General features: G+C 37.3%; 2 protein-coding genes across 8 annotated transcripts in view; both read left to right on the top strand.

The window, feature by feature from the left end:
• Positions 1–16,066, top strand: part of LOC137284830 (caspase-7-like) — a 654,824-nt gene that overhangs the window by 190,405 nt on the left and 448,353 nt on the right. The window lies entirely within an intron of this gene.
• LOC137284129 (uncharacterized) overlaps positions 1–16,066 on the top strand; it is a 32,304-nt gene that overhangs the window by 12,417 nt on the left and 3,821 nt on the right. The window contains exon 2 of one of the 6 annotated variants that reach the window (XM_067815811.1): positions 6,062–6,203. The exons of 1 other annotated variant lie outside the window; for it this stretch is intronic. In XM_067815811.1, coding sequence (XP_067671912.1) covers positions 6,169–6,203 — 35 coding nt within the window. In that variant the 5' untranslated portion in view covers positions 6,062–6,168. Of the gene's footprint in view, positions 1–6,006; positions 6,204–7,524; positions 7,609–16,066 lie in introns of those variants that run through there. 4 more of the 6 variants (XM_067815809.1, XM_067815810.1, XM_067815808.1 and 1 more) reach the window with 4 other exon arrangements.

Raw genomic sequence — 16,066 nt, 5'->3', positions numbered from 1 at the left:
TATCTGTTTTCTTTTTCATCGCCAAATGCTCCCAAATCAGTGAAGGCAGGATACTGCAATATCCAAGTTGAAACGTACATCCCCAACCCACTCAGATGTTTTAAATGCCAGAAATATGGACACGGTGTAAATACCTGCACATTGTCTGTTGTGTGTGCTCACTGTGGTGAGAAGACACACACAACGGAAGATTGTGACAGTGATTTTAAAAAATGCACCAACTGCTCAGGCGAGCATTCTTCTTCTTCGAAACAGTGTCCAATCTGGAAAGAGCAAATGGCAATAAACAGAATAAAGTTTACCCAAAACATCTCTTTTTCGGAAGCAAAGAAACTGGTGAAGCGATCTGACCTTACAGAAAGTTATGCTACAGTAGCAAACACATCGTCTGTGCGCAGCCCTAAAATAACAAAATCATCTACAAGCTGCCAAACTACCTTGACTTGGGTCAATTGTGACTCTCCACAACCTTTATACCCAGCTATGTCATCACAGACTGAGGAATCACTTCCTGGAACATCAAAGTCTTCTTCTGATCATAAATTATCTTCACAGTCACGCACTCAATCTCAATCGACAGCTGATAGACAACAAACTGCTAAAGGCAAACCTAAGCCTAAGCCTGATGCTTCAAAACAACAAAGTGGCAGAGCTCCTAAAGGGTCACAAAATAAAATTCAGTTGTACAATAAATATGGGTCTCTTGAAGACATGGACGTTTCTGAAAACGTCCATTCTAGGGCACATAGCTTGTCGCCCTCCAAAAGAGTGCGGGGTAGATCCCCAATAAATCCCCCTAAAAGATAGTTTATTCCAATAATATTGTATAGTGGAACTGCAGAGGATTGAGGACTAATTTACATGAATTACAGCTATTAGTCCAAGATTTCACACCTTCAGCGTTATGTCTCCAAGAGACATATTTAAAGCAAACAGATACATTTGACCTTCGTCATTTTAATGCATATCATTGCTTTTCACCCCCGGGTGATAGGGCCACTGGAGGATCATCCATTCTAGTCAAACAAAACGTTATTCAAAGCCCTGTTTCACTTAATACTAATATGCAGGCTGTTGCAGTGAGAATTACGTTACATGTAGCGTTTACGCTATGCTCTCTTTATATTTCTCCGTCTTCGGCTTTTGCCAAAACCGATCTTCAAGCTCTATATGATCAGCTCCCGAAGCCCTGTATTATAATGGGAGATTTAAATGGGCACAACCCACTCTGGGGTAGTGTTAATACAAACACTAGAGGCAAATTGTTGGAGGACTTTTGTTCTGACAATGACTTATGTATTTATAATGATGGTTCCAACACATATTTACACCCTGGTACAGGGACCTATTCTGCTCTCGACTTGTCATTGACAAATTCCGAACTATTAAATGAATTCGAATGGTCAGTCCACGATGACCTGTGTGGAAGTGACCATTTTCCTACTATATTAAAAGCTGTAACTCCATCTGATGTTCCTCCATCATCAAGACGGAATTTTAAAAAGGCTAACTGGCCTTTATATGAAACACTGTGTGCTGAAAAACTTACACCTGAACGTTTTATTGACGTTCCTGATGCTATTAAATCTTTTTCTGATCAACTGAATTCCATAGCTGATGAGTGTATACCAAATTCCTCTGTAGTTCCACACATAAGAAAACCATGGTTCAACGATGAGTGCAAACAAGCTAGGAAGGCAAGGAAAAAGGCAGAACATTATTTCCGTCGCCATCCTATGGTACATAATTTAAATAAATTTAAAATTTTAAATGCTAAAGCACGGCGTACTTTTAAACAGAACAAACGCCAAACTTGGCAAAATTATGTGTCCAAAATAAATTCTCGGACACCCATGTCCAAGGTATGGAACATGGTCCAGAAAATCAAAGGTAAAGGTACTAAATCTACTGTCCATCATCTTAAACATGGAGATCAATTGCTTACTGATAAATCAGATATTGCTAATAAACTAGGTGAAACCCTTGCTAAACACTCTTCCTCTTCCAATTATGTACCAAAATTCCAGCAATATCAAAAACAAGAAGAAAAGAAAACTATTAATTTCAATTCGGATAATGGGGAAGATTATAATGAAACGTTTTCTATTCATGAACTCCATACTGCTCTTGATCAGGCTCATGACACTGCTACTGGAGCTGATAACATACATTATCAACTCCTGAAGCACTTACGAGAATCCTGCCTAGAAACTCTCCTAAATATTTTTGATGATATTTGGACATCGGGTAACTTTCCTCCGTCATGGCGTGACGCCATAGTAGTACCAATACCTAAACCTGGACGTGATCATACGGATCCATCCAATTATCGTCCGATTTCATTAACAAGCTGTGTTTGCAAGACCATGGAACGCATGATAAATAATCGACTTGTGTGGTACTTGGAAACTAATAACCTTATCACAGATATACAATGTGGTTTCCGCAAAAACAGAAGTACTGTCGATCACTTAGTGCGTTTAGAATCATTTGTAAAAAACGCACTGATTAACAAACAACACGCTGTGTCTATCTTTTTTGATCTTGAAAAAGCATATGACACTACTTGGAAATATGGCATTTTACGAGATTTACATGACTTCGGGTTGCGAGGTCGTTTGCCTGAATTTATTGCCAAGTTTTTAAATAACAGACAATTCCAGGTCCGCGTGGGCTCTACCCTGTCTGATCATTACAATCAGGATCAGGGTGTTCCACAAGGCAGTATTTTGTCAGTCACTCTTTTTAGCATCAAGATCAACAGTTTATCAAAAGTTTTAAACGATTCAATTGATGGATCGTTATTTGTGGATGATTTTAATATTTCTTGTCGTGGTAAAAATATGCATACCATTGAACGGCAATTGCAGTTGTGTTTAAACAAGATAAATAAATGGTGTCTTGAAAACGGCTTTAAATTTTCTAAATCGAAAACAAACTGCATACATTTTTGTCGAAAATACAAACCACATAAAGACCCTGAACTGTCTCTAGATGGGACGCCCATTAAAGTTGTGAAGGAAGCCAAATTCTTGGGTCTAATCTTTGATTCACACTTAACGTTTTTACCACATATTAAATCACTTAAAAGTAAATGCCTGAAAGCTCTTGACTTGTTTAAAGTGGTTTCAAATTCAAAATGGGGAGGGGATCAAGCTACCCTTCTCCATTTATATCGATCACTCGTTCGTTCTAAACTTGATTATGGCTCCATTGTCTATGGTGGAGCCTGCAAAAGCAATCTTAAACTTCTTGATCCTGTCCATCACCAAGGTCTAAGACTTTGTCTTGGGTCCTTCAGAACTTCACCTATTGACAGTCTTTACGTTGAGGCCGATGAACCATCTCTTGCACAACGCCGTATCAAATTATCTTTACAATATATCATAAAACTATACTCTAACGAATCTAACCCTGCATATAACTGTGTCTTCAATCCCCTTTATGAGGATTTGTATAGCAAAAAGTCTTCTCTTGTTCCACCTCTTGGGCTCAGAATAAAGCCGTTTATTGCTGCTGCTGGTATTGAGCATTAAATATAGCAATTATAAATCCTTATTTACAGATGGGTCCAAGGACGGTGGCGCAGTCGCTTGTGCCACTGTCACTGGATCCAGAACAATATCTTCTAGGTTACCAGATAATAGTTCTATTTTTACAGCTGAAGCTAACGCCATATTAACAGCTCTAAAATATATTCAAAGACACCCTAAACGTAAACAATATATAATCTATTCTGATTCTCTTTCTTGCCTTCAAGCTATTAAAAATGTATCATGTAAACATCCACTTTTAATTGAAATAATTGAATTGTATAATAATCTTGCTACTGGCCAATACGACATCGTCTTTTGTTGGTTACCCAGTCACGTAGGTATTTCTGGAAATGTGATGGCCGATCTTGCTGCCAAGGCGGCACTCAACAAATCTGTGACACCACTTTTTTTTCCATATTCAGATTACAAAGCTTGCATTAGAACGTATATCCGTGATCTGATGCAGAAGAAGTGGGACACTCAAGTAGGTATCAATAAATTACATGAAATAAAACCGTATATTGGTTACACCTACTTGGGTTGTCAGTCCAGATTTGAGGAGGTCATCATACGATGTCGTATTGGCCACACAAGATATACACATAAATATTTGCTTAAAGGTGAGGATCCTCCGTTTTGTATCCCTTGTGATGGAAGAATCACAGTCAAGCATATCCTGCCTGACTGTGTCGAGTATTCCATCACAAGGGATCAGTATTTTAATTCACGAACTCTGAAGGATCTTTTTAATAACACAAGCTCTCATTTAATCATTGCATTTTTAAAAGAATTAGATTTATTGTCTGAATTGTAAATAGATAAATATTTTATTATTGGAAGTTTAAATTCAGAACTGTACTTGTTAGTGGCTGTATCCTCAAAGGGGGTTGAAGTACTGTAAAACTATTGTCCCCCTGAGAGGGTACGTAAGTCCACAAACATTCAAAGTAAATTCAAACTTTCATGTTTTTAATCGTATCATAAGTGTCTTTTTATTTGCATGGCTAGGTTTCCCAAATTGCTGCCAGCTGAGGGGATGGTGTAAATCCAGCTAGGGTCCATGCAGGTAGCAAAGGTACTGTAAGTCCCCATGGTCCCTAGTATGGTGATCTACCTTCAGTTGTTAGCAATCTATAGCCCATTTTTATCTTGTATTGTCCTGTATAGATACATTGTTTTAGGTATAGTTACTAGTTTTATATTCTCATCTGTGATATTCTAGTTGTTTTACTGTCTCTTGTTGACAGGTTTTATAATAGATATATATATTTCATTTCAGTATTAAATGTTCTCGTCACGATATGGCTGAGATATTGCCGATGTGACGATAAATATTAACTCACTCACTCTTTATTAATCATGTCATGATTCAATTCGCAATACAAAATTAATCCTTGGGAGGTTTCACAGCATTTACTCGACGTAAGTTGCATTTGTGTTCCACATGCTGCCTGCACAAACAAACATATATAGATATACAAGCACTTGCATATGTACGCATACATATACATACACATATACACATGCACCCACACACGCACACATATACATGTACGTATACATACACATATACATTATGCATAAGCATAGATATACCCACATATGTACAACACTTACATATACATATACATACACAAGCACATTCAAGTGCACATACACATGCACACAACACACATGCAAGAATACACATGCACATGTACACATACACTTGAATACACATATATAATTACGCATGCACATACACGCATATGCACACATGCACACACATACGTGCGTTCAGACATATGTCATATCAAGCAGCTCATCATAAGCACTTAGTTACCAGAACTGGCCGTTACCCTTTTGTACCTCCATTTATAAACAGCCGATAGCAAACACACATTAAATAAACTCATGATTACATGAACAACGTTAAGCAATACACAGTACTGCAATAATACTGCAGGAAGACATGACACAATCTTAAATATGTACTGGACATGTTACAGATCGATACATGTGTGGTCAAATATAATGTATTCACAGTATCATGTCACTTCATTGAAGTCTCCTCAGGACATGTGAGACACATGTCCGCTTCCTTATGGTTTGTAAGACAGTTTTACAGCGAACCTAAGCACTGATAACACATGGCAGTTTTGGTATCGCACGCAGGAAAGATGATAATCATCTTCAAAGAGTAGACAGGACCTTGACTTTGTTCAACTGATATGCCACAAGTCAGTTTGTGGGTCGTTCCATATCATGACAAATGGTGTGAAATTTATAATGTATTAAAAATCACGACAAGCATAAAAAACATTAATGACATAAACCAAACGTGTCGCAGATGCACAGGATACTAATACATAGTAATACTTTGTCAGTTGGCATAAACACTGATATCTCATGACACAAATTTTGATATCGAACGCTGCACGTGAAAGACATGGAAGCGTCTTGACTTACTCAGGGAGGCCGTTAAGCTATTGTGGTGACGTAACACATGATATCATGACATCATGTATCAAGGATGATTCTCCAAGTTCTAGGTCAAAACGAAGAGATTGCAAGCGAACGTGGTCCCTCAACACTGCCATCTTGAATGGAGCATCATACAGCAACCACCTAATGGACAACCTACAAGTTAAGGATGGAACAGCAAGATATGACAGACCAAGAAAGTAGGTGCGTCTCTCCCATAGAGGTCATATCACGGCCATCAACATGGAGGTCGTAACACGTCACAATTTAATTCTGGACTGAAAAAAGTCCCGAAACTCTCCGCACTGTGGAGTCTAACTTTACCGCGTGACTCAGACGGTACTTGTGGGTACTGTTGCTCTTTTAAGTATGATGGGTGCTCTTCCCGAGTCTGTGAGGGAGCTTGCCCATATGGTGCGGGTGCTATGCCCAATAATAAGAATAATACTCCTACAATGGGGCCTATTCCTGTGTCGTTGACAGAGCTTGGCCATATATTGTGGGTGTTATGCCCAGTAAAGAAGTATTAGTAACAACCCTACTCTGACTTCAAAATTCTAAAATGCTGAATATTGCTTTGCTGTTGATGCCTTAATATTGACACATGATAAAAATGTGGATTTGGGTATCTGGACAAAAGAAAATTTGATGAAATTCTATTCTGACTTCATTCTATATCTATATATGTAATCAATGTTCACATGCACGAAATACAATACGGCATAGACATAAGAAGATAGTAATGTACTGGTCTATGATCAAACATACCTGGTTGCACTTATCAACAATAACACGTTGTATATCAGTTCACACAGTTCATTTACGTACACACAGATAAGTAAGTCCTAATGATCTGTCTTATACACAATGTCCATGTTGAAGATGTTCATAAGGTGGCTTCTGAATGAATACACGTCAGTACCTACCTACAAACCTAAATACCTACATACACATATACACATACATACACACATGCACATACACATAACATACATACATATCCACATATACATATACATGACTATACACACCAACAAGCTTGTACATATAGCATATGCATACTGGGATACATATACATGAACATATACACATACATACCGATATACATATACACACATATACACACACATGCACATGCACATGCACGTGCACAAATGGATATACACGTGCACATATCCAGATAAACCCACTCATACACGCATTATCGCACATACACATATGTAGTTACACACCCAGTGACATATGCATATATATATATGCTCATACGCATATACATATACATAACCAAGGGTACATACATATGCAAGTGTTCTTTGACTTTACCTATTGTTGAATTTACAGGAAGACCACTAGGGAAAAGCAAACAAGCATGGGAACAAATCAATGAAACTCGCACAGCCAAACTTGGTTATAGTGAGCGAGTGCACAGTGACATGCCATGTCCATATCACATGCTTGCCTTGAGCTTGACATTCGCATGTTTTTATCGCGAGTTGTTGGCAAAGAGCAATCAGGTCATGTCGATAACACAAGTTTGTTCATGTCATACATGATTAGATCGGGTATCACACAATGTTACAAGTGTCTGCAGATATCGTGGCTGGCTAAGGTTAGTAAATTGTATAACTGGTGTCGTTTTCTCTACCATGTGTGTATTTCTACAAAAGAAATGGGAATTTACAGATTCAAGAAACATTCACAATAGTATTATCACAACTATGATACGACTGTGTCGTCCTGTGGTGGGGTGCCAGTCAAATCGCCCCATTGACAAAACGCCCTAGCACATTTGGTCAAAATGCGCCAGATTATTCGTCAAATCGCCCCAGGTTTGATCAAATCGCCCCAAGGGGGTAGTCAAAATACCCCAATTTACTTAATATGGTTTAATATAAGCCATAAAAGCATAGTTTTTGTCACTTCCACATAATGTTCTTTAAATAATATTATGTAGCAATATTTCTGATAAATTTCCTGTTAGTAAACTGATAAGAGTAACAGTAAGATTCATGTAGAGACAGCATTGCAACTGAAGGTTTGTACAGTATGTTTATTGTAAATGCTGTAAATGCATAGTCGTTTTGTCAACAAATGTCATTGTGTAATCTTAACAAGTATGGGAAAATACATATCAAAACTATCTAGAGGTTTTGTTAAACATATTCTTGTCAAACAGTGGGGTAGTAAAGGTGTAGGTTTTGTCAACAAGTATGGTAAAAGATGTATCAAAACAATTTAAATCTTGTTAATAACTCAATATCAAAACTATCTTGAGGTTTTGTTATTTCTCTTCAAAGCGTGTGGATAAAAAGGTTATTATCGTCTACAGTCGACACTGTAATAACAGTTATTTGGTAAAGAATTACAAAAATAAATTAAAGGTTTGTATAATGTGTTTATTGTAAATGCTGTAAATGCATATTTTTTGTCAACAACATAGCACTGAGTAATCATAACAAGTATGGTATAATACCTATTAAAAATACCTAGAGTTTTGTCAACTGGGATATTATAACCCTTATACAGAAGTTCCTCATACAGGGCACCCGTGGCGAGCCATCTCCTCGTGGTGGGTGCTGGGTAACGCCAAGAGCTCGCCAACACCCCCGTAGTGGACCCGGGGGGATATTTGGTCCACCAACCCGTTTGCCGTGGGTTGCGACCCTGTGTCGACGGAGAAAGGGATCCTGGTGGTTGAGGGCAATAGGGACCTGTAACCGTGTTCCTGTTGCTCAATACACCACTTTGGCTCTGACTTCGCCTAGACGGGTAGTTGAATGGGTCCGGTTCAACCAATCGGCTGGTCATGCCAAACCCATGTGCATTGTATTTGATATTGCACACTTTTGATTTAAATAAATGACCCTGATAATGACCCTCGTGGCGTGACGCCATAGTAGTACCAATACCTAAACCTGGACGTGATCATACGGATCCTTCCAATTATCGACCAGTTTCAATAACTAGCTGTGTTTCCACGACCATAGAACGCATGATAAATAATCGACTTGTTTGGCACTTGGAAACAAATAATCTCATAACAGATATACAATGTGGTTTCCGCAAAAACAGAAGTACCATCGATAATTTAGTGCGTTTAGAATCTTATGTTAGGAATGCCATAATTAATAAACAACATGCTGTGTCTATCTTTTCTGATCTCGAAAAAGCATATGACACAACCTGGAAATATGGCATTTTGAGAGATTTACATGATTTCGGTTTGCGAGGTCGTTTGCCTCAATTCATAGCCAAATTCTTAAATAACAAACAATTTCAAGTCCGAGTGGGTTCTACCCTGTCTGATCATTACAATCAGGATCAGGGTGTTCCACAAGGCAGTATTTTGTCTGTAACACTTTTTAGTATCAAGATAAATAGTTTGTCAAAAGTTTTAAACGATTCAATTGATGGATCGTTATTGGTGGATGATTTTAATATTTCTTGTCGTGGTAAAAATATGCATACTATTGAACGGCTAGAGGAAAAGACGGACGAACTGGAGCAGTATAGTCGACGGAACTCAGTGGTATCGAGGAAACTCCAGATGAAGACCCAGAAATTGCAGTCTCTTCCATTCTCAGGAAAGTGCATCCGGCTATTTGTAACGATAATATTGACAGATGCCACAGAGTTGGAAAAAAGAAGCCAGGAAAACTTCCACATGGGTAACGACCTTAGCCAGTATCGTGTCACGATTGGGGTTTTTCATTGTAAATTTTACATAAAAGGATTCATGAGAAAATCTACTACAACACTTTCATTTACTTCTTGTTATGTAATAGACTTGCTGCTGAACGAAGGAAAGCTTATGTCTGATATATTGTCAGTTAACCTGACTGCGTGTAATGTAAGCGTGTTTCTTTGTTTTCTTCAAGCTTACTTAGGTAACCACAACGCCTTGCTTGCTATCTTATTGTTACTTCAACTTGCGGGTGATGTTGAAACAAATCCAGGGCCAAATCACGAAGAAAAAAATGTTAGTTGTGACTCCAGTATTTCCATTTTTCATTTAAATAGTAGAAGTGTCAGAGGTAAGCGGCAGTTTTTAAAAGAGTATTTGTCAGACTTTGACATCATACGCTTTACTGAAACATATTTGGATCACAAAGTTAATGATGTTAATCTTGAGTGGAGCAACTATCATTTGCCAATTCGTGAAGACAGAAATTGTTTTGGAGGTGGGGTAATGGTTTATGTGACCAAGAAATTAACTTTCAAAAGAATTATTCATCTGGAAAATATATACGATGAATCGATTTGGTTAAAGATATTTCTTCCGCAAAAAACACTTATACTGTGTACAGTTTATAGACCAGAACACAACCCAGTTCAATTTTGGAATCGACTAGATGTAAGTATTGAGAGAGCATTAGACATATCCCACAAAATTATAATAGTTGGTGACTTGAATGAAAACTTATTATCAGGAAAGAGTTGTCATTTGCAGAATATATTTGAACGGAAACAATTAAGAAATGTAATTAAAGATCCTACTAGAGTAACCGCAACAACTAGCACTCTGTTGGACCCAGTTATAGTAAGTGATGATGTAATTGTCAGTGATTGTGGTGTGATTGACTTTGATAGAAACATATCTGACCACAAGGGAACCTATATATCAATCAGTGAAAGGTTAAATACAAAACAGTCTTACAAAAGAGAGGTATGGTGTTACAATCAGGCAGATTTCGCCAAGGTGAACAGTCTTATCGATGGTTTAGATTGGGATGAATTATTTACCTGTTGTGATAATGTAAATGACATGTGTACTGTTTTCTATGAACGATTAGATGAGATTATTAGAAAGTGCATTCCCACAAAAGTAGTTACCATAAGACCAAATGACAAACCATGGTTTAATTCAGAACTTAGACGTGAATGTAGACGCAGGGATAGATTAAGAAAGCAAGCAAAAAGAACAGGAAAGGAAAAAGATATCCTAGCATACAAGAAACAGAGAAACCGAGTAAACAATATGAAGTATCATGCCAAGGAAACTTTTTATGGTAATTTGGATGAACTACTCACTGAGTTATACATCATTAACAAATCATCGTATTGGAAAATTCTACGTCATGTAGTTAGAAATTCTGAAACGTCACATATATCACCTCTCAAAAACAAGGACGATGATGAAGGCCCATCCTTATTCACTGATTTTGAAAAAGCTACCAGGCTAAATGAATATTTTAAGTCTGTATCCACGTTAGAAGATGACAATAAAAATTTACCATACTTTGAGAAACGCACTGATGAGGAGTTATGTGACATCGTTATAACTCATAAGGATGGTTCTGATATTATTAAATGTCTACCTGAGAAAAAGGCGTGTGGACCAGATAGAATAAGCCACAAGTTACTTAAGGAAACAGTTAATACAATAAGTAAAGTTTTATGTCTCTTGTTCAATTACCCATTGCAAACGTCTACTTATCCCACTTATTGGAAAGCAGCACATGTTATGCCACTATTTAAAAAAGGTGATCGTTCCATTGTTTCAAATTATAGACCGATATCTCTCATAAGTTGTGTGGGGAAAGTATTTGAAAGGGTAGTCTATAAACATCTGTATAATTATTTTCATTGTAATAGTTTGCTGTATAAGTATCAAGCCGGTTTTCAAAAAGGCCACTCAACTGTACACCAATTACTTGAATTGTATAATCAAATCTGTGTATCCTTGGATAACAAGGAAACATTTTGTATGGTGTTTTGTGATGTCTCCAAAGCCTTCGATCGTGTCTGGCACAAGGGGCTTTTGTGTAAATTGGAGAATTATGGTTTAAAAGGAAGCATACTCCAGTGGTTATCAAGTTATGTAACCAATCGTAGTCAATCTGTCTTTGTGAATGGTACACTTTCCAAGCCGGTATATTTGACAGCTGGCGTTCCCCAAGGATCAGTATTGGGTCCATTTCTTTTTATTGTTTACATAAATGACATAGCTGATGAATTAAACTGTTTGACAAGACTCTTTGCTGATGATACATCACTTGGGTTTTCATCAACCGATCATAGATTGCTTCAGTCTACTTTAAATTCCAACAGAAACTGAGCACTTGGGGAAAACATTGGCTTGTTAAATATAACCCAAATAAAACAGAGGCTATCATTTTTACTCTCAAGAAACAAAGTGACAATATAACTTTATACTTTGACTGTTGTGAAATTAGTAATGTAAACGAACATAAACACGTAGGTGTAATGTTCTCGGCAGATGGGAAATGGAATAAACATATTGATAAAATAGTAAAATCAAGTTCAAAGATGATAAATTCCATGCGTAAATTGAAATTTCTGCTCAGTAGGCAAATTTTGAATAAGATTTATACTATGTTTATCAGACCACACTTTGAATATGCCTGCGAGGTCTGGGGTGGGTGTAACCATGTACAGTCACTGAGGCTAGAACAACTACAACTAGAAGCAGCCCGTATTGTTACTGGATTACCAAAATATACACCGCATAAATATCTCTATTTTGAAACTGGGTGGGAAAAATTATCGATACGTAGAGAAAGAAGAAAGTTAACATTATATTACAAAATGAGATGTGGTAATGCACCTTCATATCTGACAGATTTGCTTCCTCAAACTGTTAGCGACTCTACAACGTATGATCTCAGAAACTCTGAAGATTTTGTAAAACCATCATATAGGCTTAAACACTCATGTCAGTCTTTTATCCCATCAACTGCAATGTTATGGAATAATATTCCATTAGAAAAACGAATGTTACCATCAACAGAGAACTTTAAGTCATATTTGAAAAAAAAACATTGACATGGCACCATCATATTTTTTTACAGGTATCCGCAAAGAAAATATTATTCATACTCGTTTAAGATATCATGTAAGTGACTTGAATTATGATCTATTTCATGTTAGCATTAAGATGGACTCAAAATGTATGTGTGGCTATTTCTGTGAAAATGTTTATCACTTCCTGCTTGAGTGTTTCCTACATAATGAACATCGAACGAAGATGTTAAACCTTGTAAAAGTACATGTACATGATGATGATTTAAATATAGATTTATTACTCAATGGCAGCAGGGACTTATCATATGATCAAAATCACGCAATATTTAAAGCAGTTCAGCAGTATATATCAAACAGCAAGCGTTTTTCTTGAATGCTGTAAATATTTTCATATAAGTAAATAACTATCTTTGTACATAGACCTCTACTACTTCTGTACCATATTTCCTTCCATTTTCCTTCCTTGGTAGTTGTATATTATATCTATCATGTTGTAAATACTCGGGAGAGGGTTACCTAAGTTGGATAACTTGTTCCTAATCCCTTTCTTCACTGAATAAAATATGTTTAAAGCAAAACAACGGCAACATTAAAATAAATAAATGGTGTCTTGAAAACGGCTTTAAATTTTCTAAATCCAAAACTAATTGTATACACTTTTGTAGAAAATATAAACCGCATAAACTGAACTGTTCATAAATGGACCTCCCATAAAAGTTGTAAAGGAGGCCAAGTGTTGGGGAATAATTTTTGACTCACATTTAACGTTTCTACCACATATCAAATCCCTCAAAAACTAAATACCTGAAGGCACTTGACTTGTTGAAAGAAGTTTCAAAGTCTAAGCATATTTTGCTTGACTGTGTTGAATATTCCATCACAAGGGATGACTATTTTAAATCACGAACTATTAAGGATCTTTTTAGTAACGTAAATTCTCATTTTATGAATGCATTTTTAAAAGAATTAGATTTGTTAAGTGATTTGTAAATAGATATATATTTTATGGTTGGAAGTTTGAATTAGTAACTAAGATTGTTAGTGGCTGTATCCTCGAGGGGGTTTAAAGTACTGTAAAATTATTGTCCCTCTGGGAGGATACGTAAGTCCCAAAACATTTGAAGTAAGTTTGAACTTACCAGGAGTTTTAGACGTAGTATTCCTTTATTTTAATTGTGGCTAGCATTTCTTACAATCGCCAACAGCTGAAGGGATGATGTAAATCGAACTAGTGTCCATGTAGATAGCAAAGGTACTGTAAGTCCCCATGGTCCCTAGTGTGGTGATCTACCTTGCCTGTTTTTATATTGCATCGTCTAAATAGTGATATTAGTTTTAACGTTCCACGCTAGTTTTATTTCAAATTGTGGTAATCTAGTTCTTTTACTGTCCTTCATTGACAGGTTTTTATAATATACATATAGTCCTGTTCATTGTTAACTGGTCACGTCTCGATATGGCTGCAGTATAGCCGAGGTGACGTTAAATATTAGCCGACTTACTCACCCCTCATACAGGAAATCAGTTTTATCTTAACGTTTGTCTGCATGGTGGGCTGGTCCACTGAATTTTGGTCTTCCATGAACTCTGTTCAGAGAACAAAGATCTCCTCGGCTGTAGATGATCGGTCCCAGATTCTTGCTATCACTTTGCTCTCCTTCTTGCTCTCCCCGACTTTGGCATTTAAGCGCTGATGTCAACCTGAAAACATAAAGGGGACTTTCAAAAGAAATGTTGTCATGCCCAACATGATTAACTCACATTAAAGTCGTTATTTATTGAACATTTGCAAATTAAAGATAGATAAATTACTGAAAGAAATACTATTTAAAAGATATTGACCTTCAATGAAATTGTTAGTTCTTGTTGTCTGTGGGAAGCAGAATAGACTAGTGTGTGGGGTAGTGGCTGGTTGCACAGGTTCTTTCGTAGACCCAGTAGCTCGCCTTTGAGATCTTCATTAATAAAGATCGTAGGAGTTCCTCGTGTATGGACAAACTTAAGTTTGCCACGTGACGATATCATAGCGCGCTTTGAGGCGTTACTGACAAATCGCACAAGAATGGGGCGGAGCGGGTCATGGGGGCGTTGATGGACGTTCAGGGACATGGTGAGTAACGTCAATGTCAGCCGGGCTCAGATCTACGCCGATAGATTGAGCCACCTTTATAGTTAGGTTATCAGTGTTCTCGCTTGGAGTTTCAGGTATGCACGATATAGAGAGATTGTTCGGACGTGAACATTGTTCACTACGGTCAACGGTCACCTTTTCTTGCTCTGTGATAGCATTAGTCAAGACTGAGATTTTCTCCTCAAGTGCTTTATTTTTTGACAATTTTTTCCTACATTTCTTGATGAAACATGGGTCGGATGAAGTCACTAACAGCCGGAGAGGTAGCGACAAGAACGTCTTTATTTTGAAAAGCTTTCAACCGTTCATTAACAAGGGAAACAGATTTAGGTTCAGTGTCATCACCATCGAGTTTTTCACTGATCTCGCTCATATTAACAGAGCTACCAGAAACACTTAGTTCAGAGTTATTTTGACACTGGCGCTTTATATCGAAATCTGAAACAGAGTCTGGCGAGGAAAACACTTGCTAACGATTTCGTTTGATGACGTACTAGTACAGGCTTTATCCATATGTTTCAGTTCAAAGTTAATAATAATGACAACTCAAGATGACAAACTCCGGATTTATCAAGTACTTACTTTGATTGTTCGAGAAATCTAATACAAACCGAATGAATCGCACCCAAAGAAACATTTCACCGATTGAAGACGTGTCATACACAGCAATGGCGCCGAGCACGATTTTTACGATCGTTTTCACTTGCTGGCAATCTGACAAATATCGCTCAGACTAACAAGTCATCTCATCAAAATAGTCGTCGTACACACACGGATTTCATGGAGATACACATGAAGTTTGGTGCTTTAGAAGTGGATGGTGTATTTTAATCCATGAAAGGCTTTAGTTTTGTTAGCTCAGTGAGAGATGTCTCACAACACGCCCTGTCGCCATCATGACCACATGCAAAGGATAATATTTTTTAGTTTTCGAACAATCATAGTTCCTGCTTGCCATTCATAACGGTATCGAGATTATAACCCGCCGAATAAAAGTACATAATAGATCTTAATTGTGAATAATTGTCACAAATGAAAAGGAAGTGCAGAGCAGTTTCATGCCCGTATCCACATGAACAGTAAGGACTGTTGATTATATGTCGATTGAACATATCGGCGTTCAGATCACTACATCCGAGTCTGGGACGTGAGTGGATGATTTGTGAAAAGA

Source organism: Haliotis asinina, chromosome 5 (genome assembly GCF_037392515.1).
Source record: "Haliotis asinina isolate JCU_RB_2024 chromosome 5, JCU_Hal_asi_v2, whole genome shotgun sequence".
NCBI classification, from domain to species: Eukaryota; Metazoa; Mollusca; class Gastropoda; order Lepetellida; family Haliotidae; genus Haliotis; species Haliotis asinina.
This window is presented reverse-complemented; position numbering and strand designations above follow the sequence as displayed.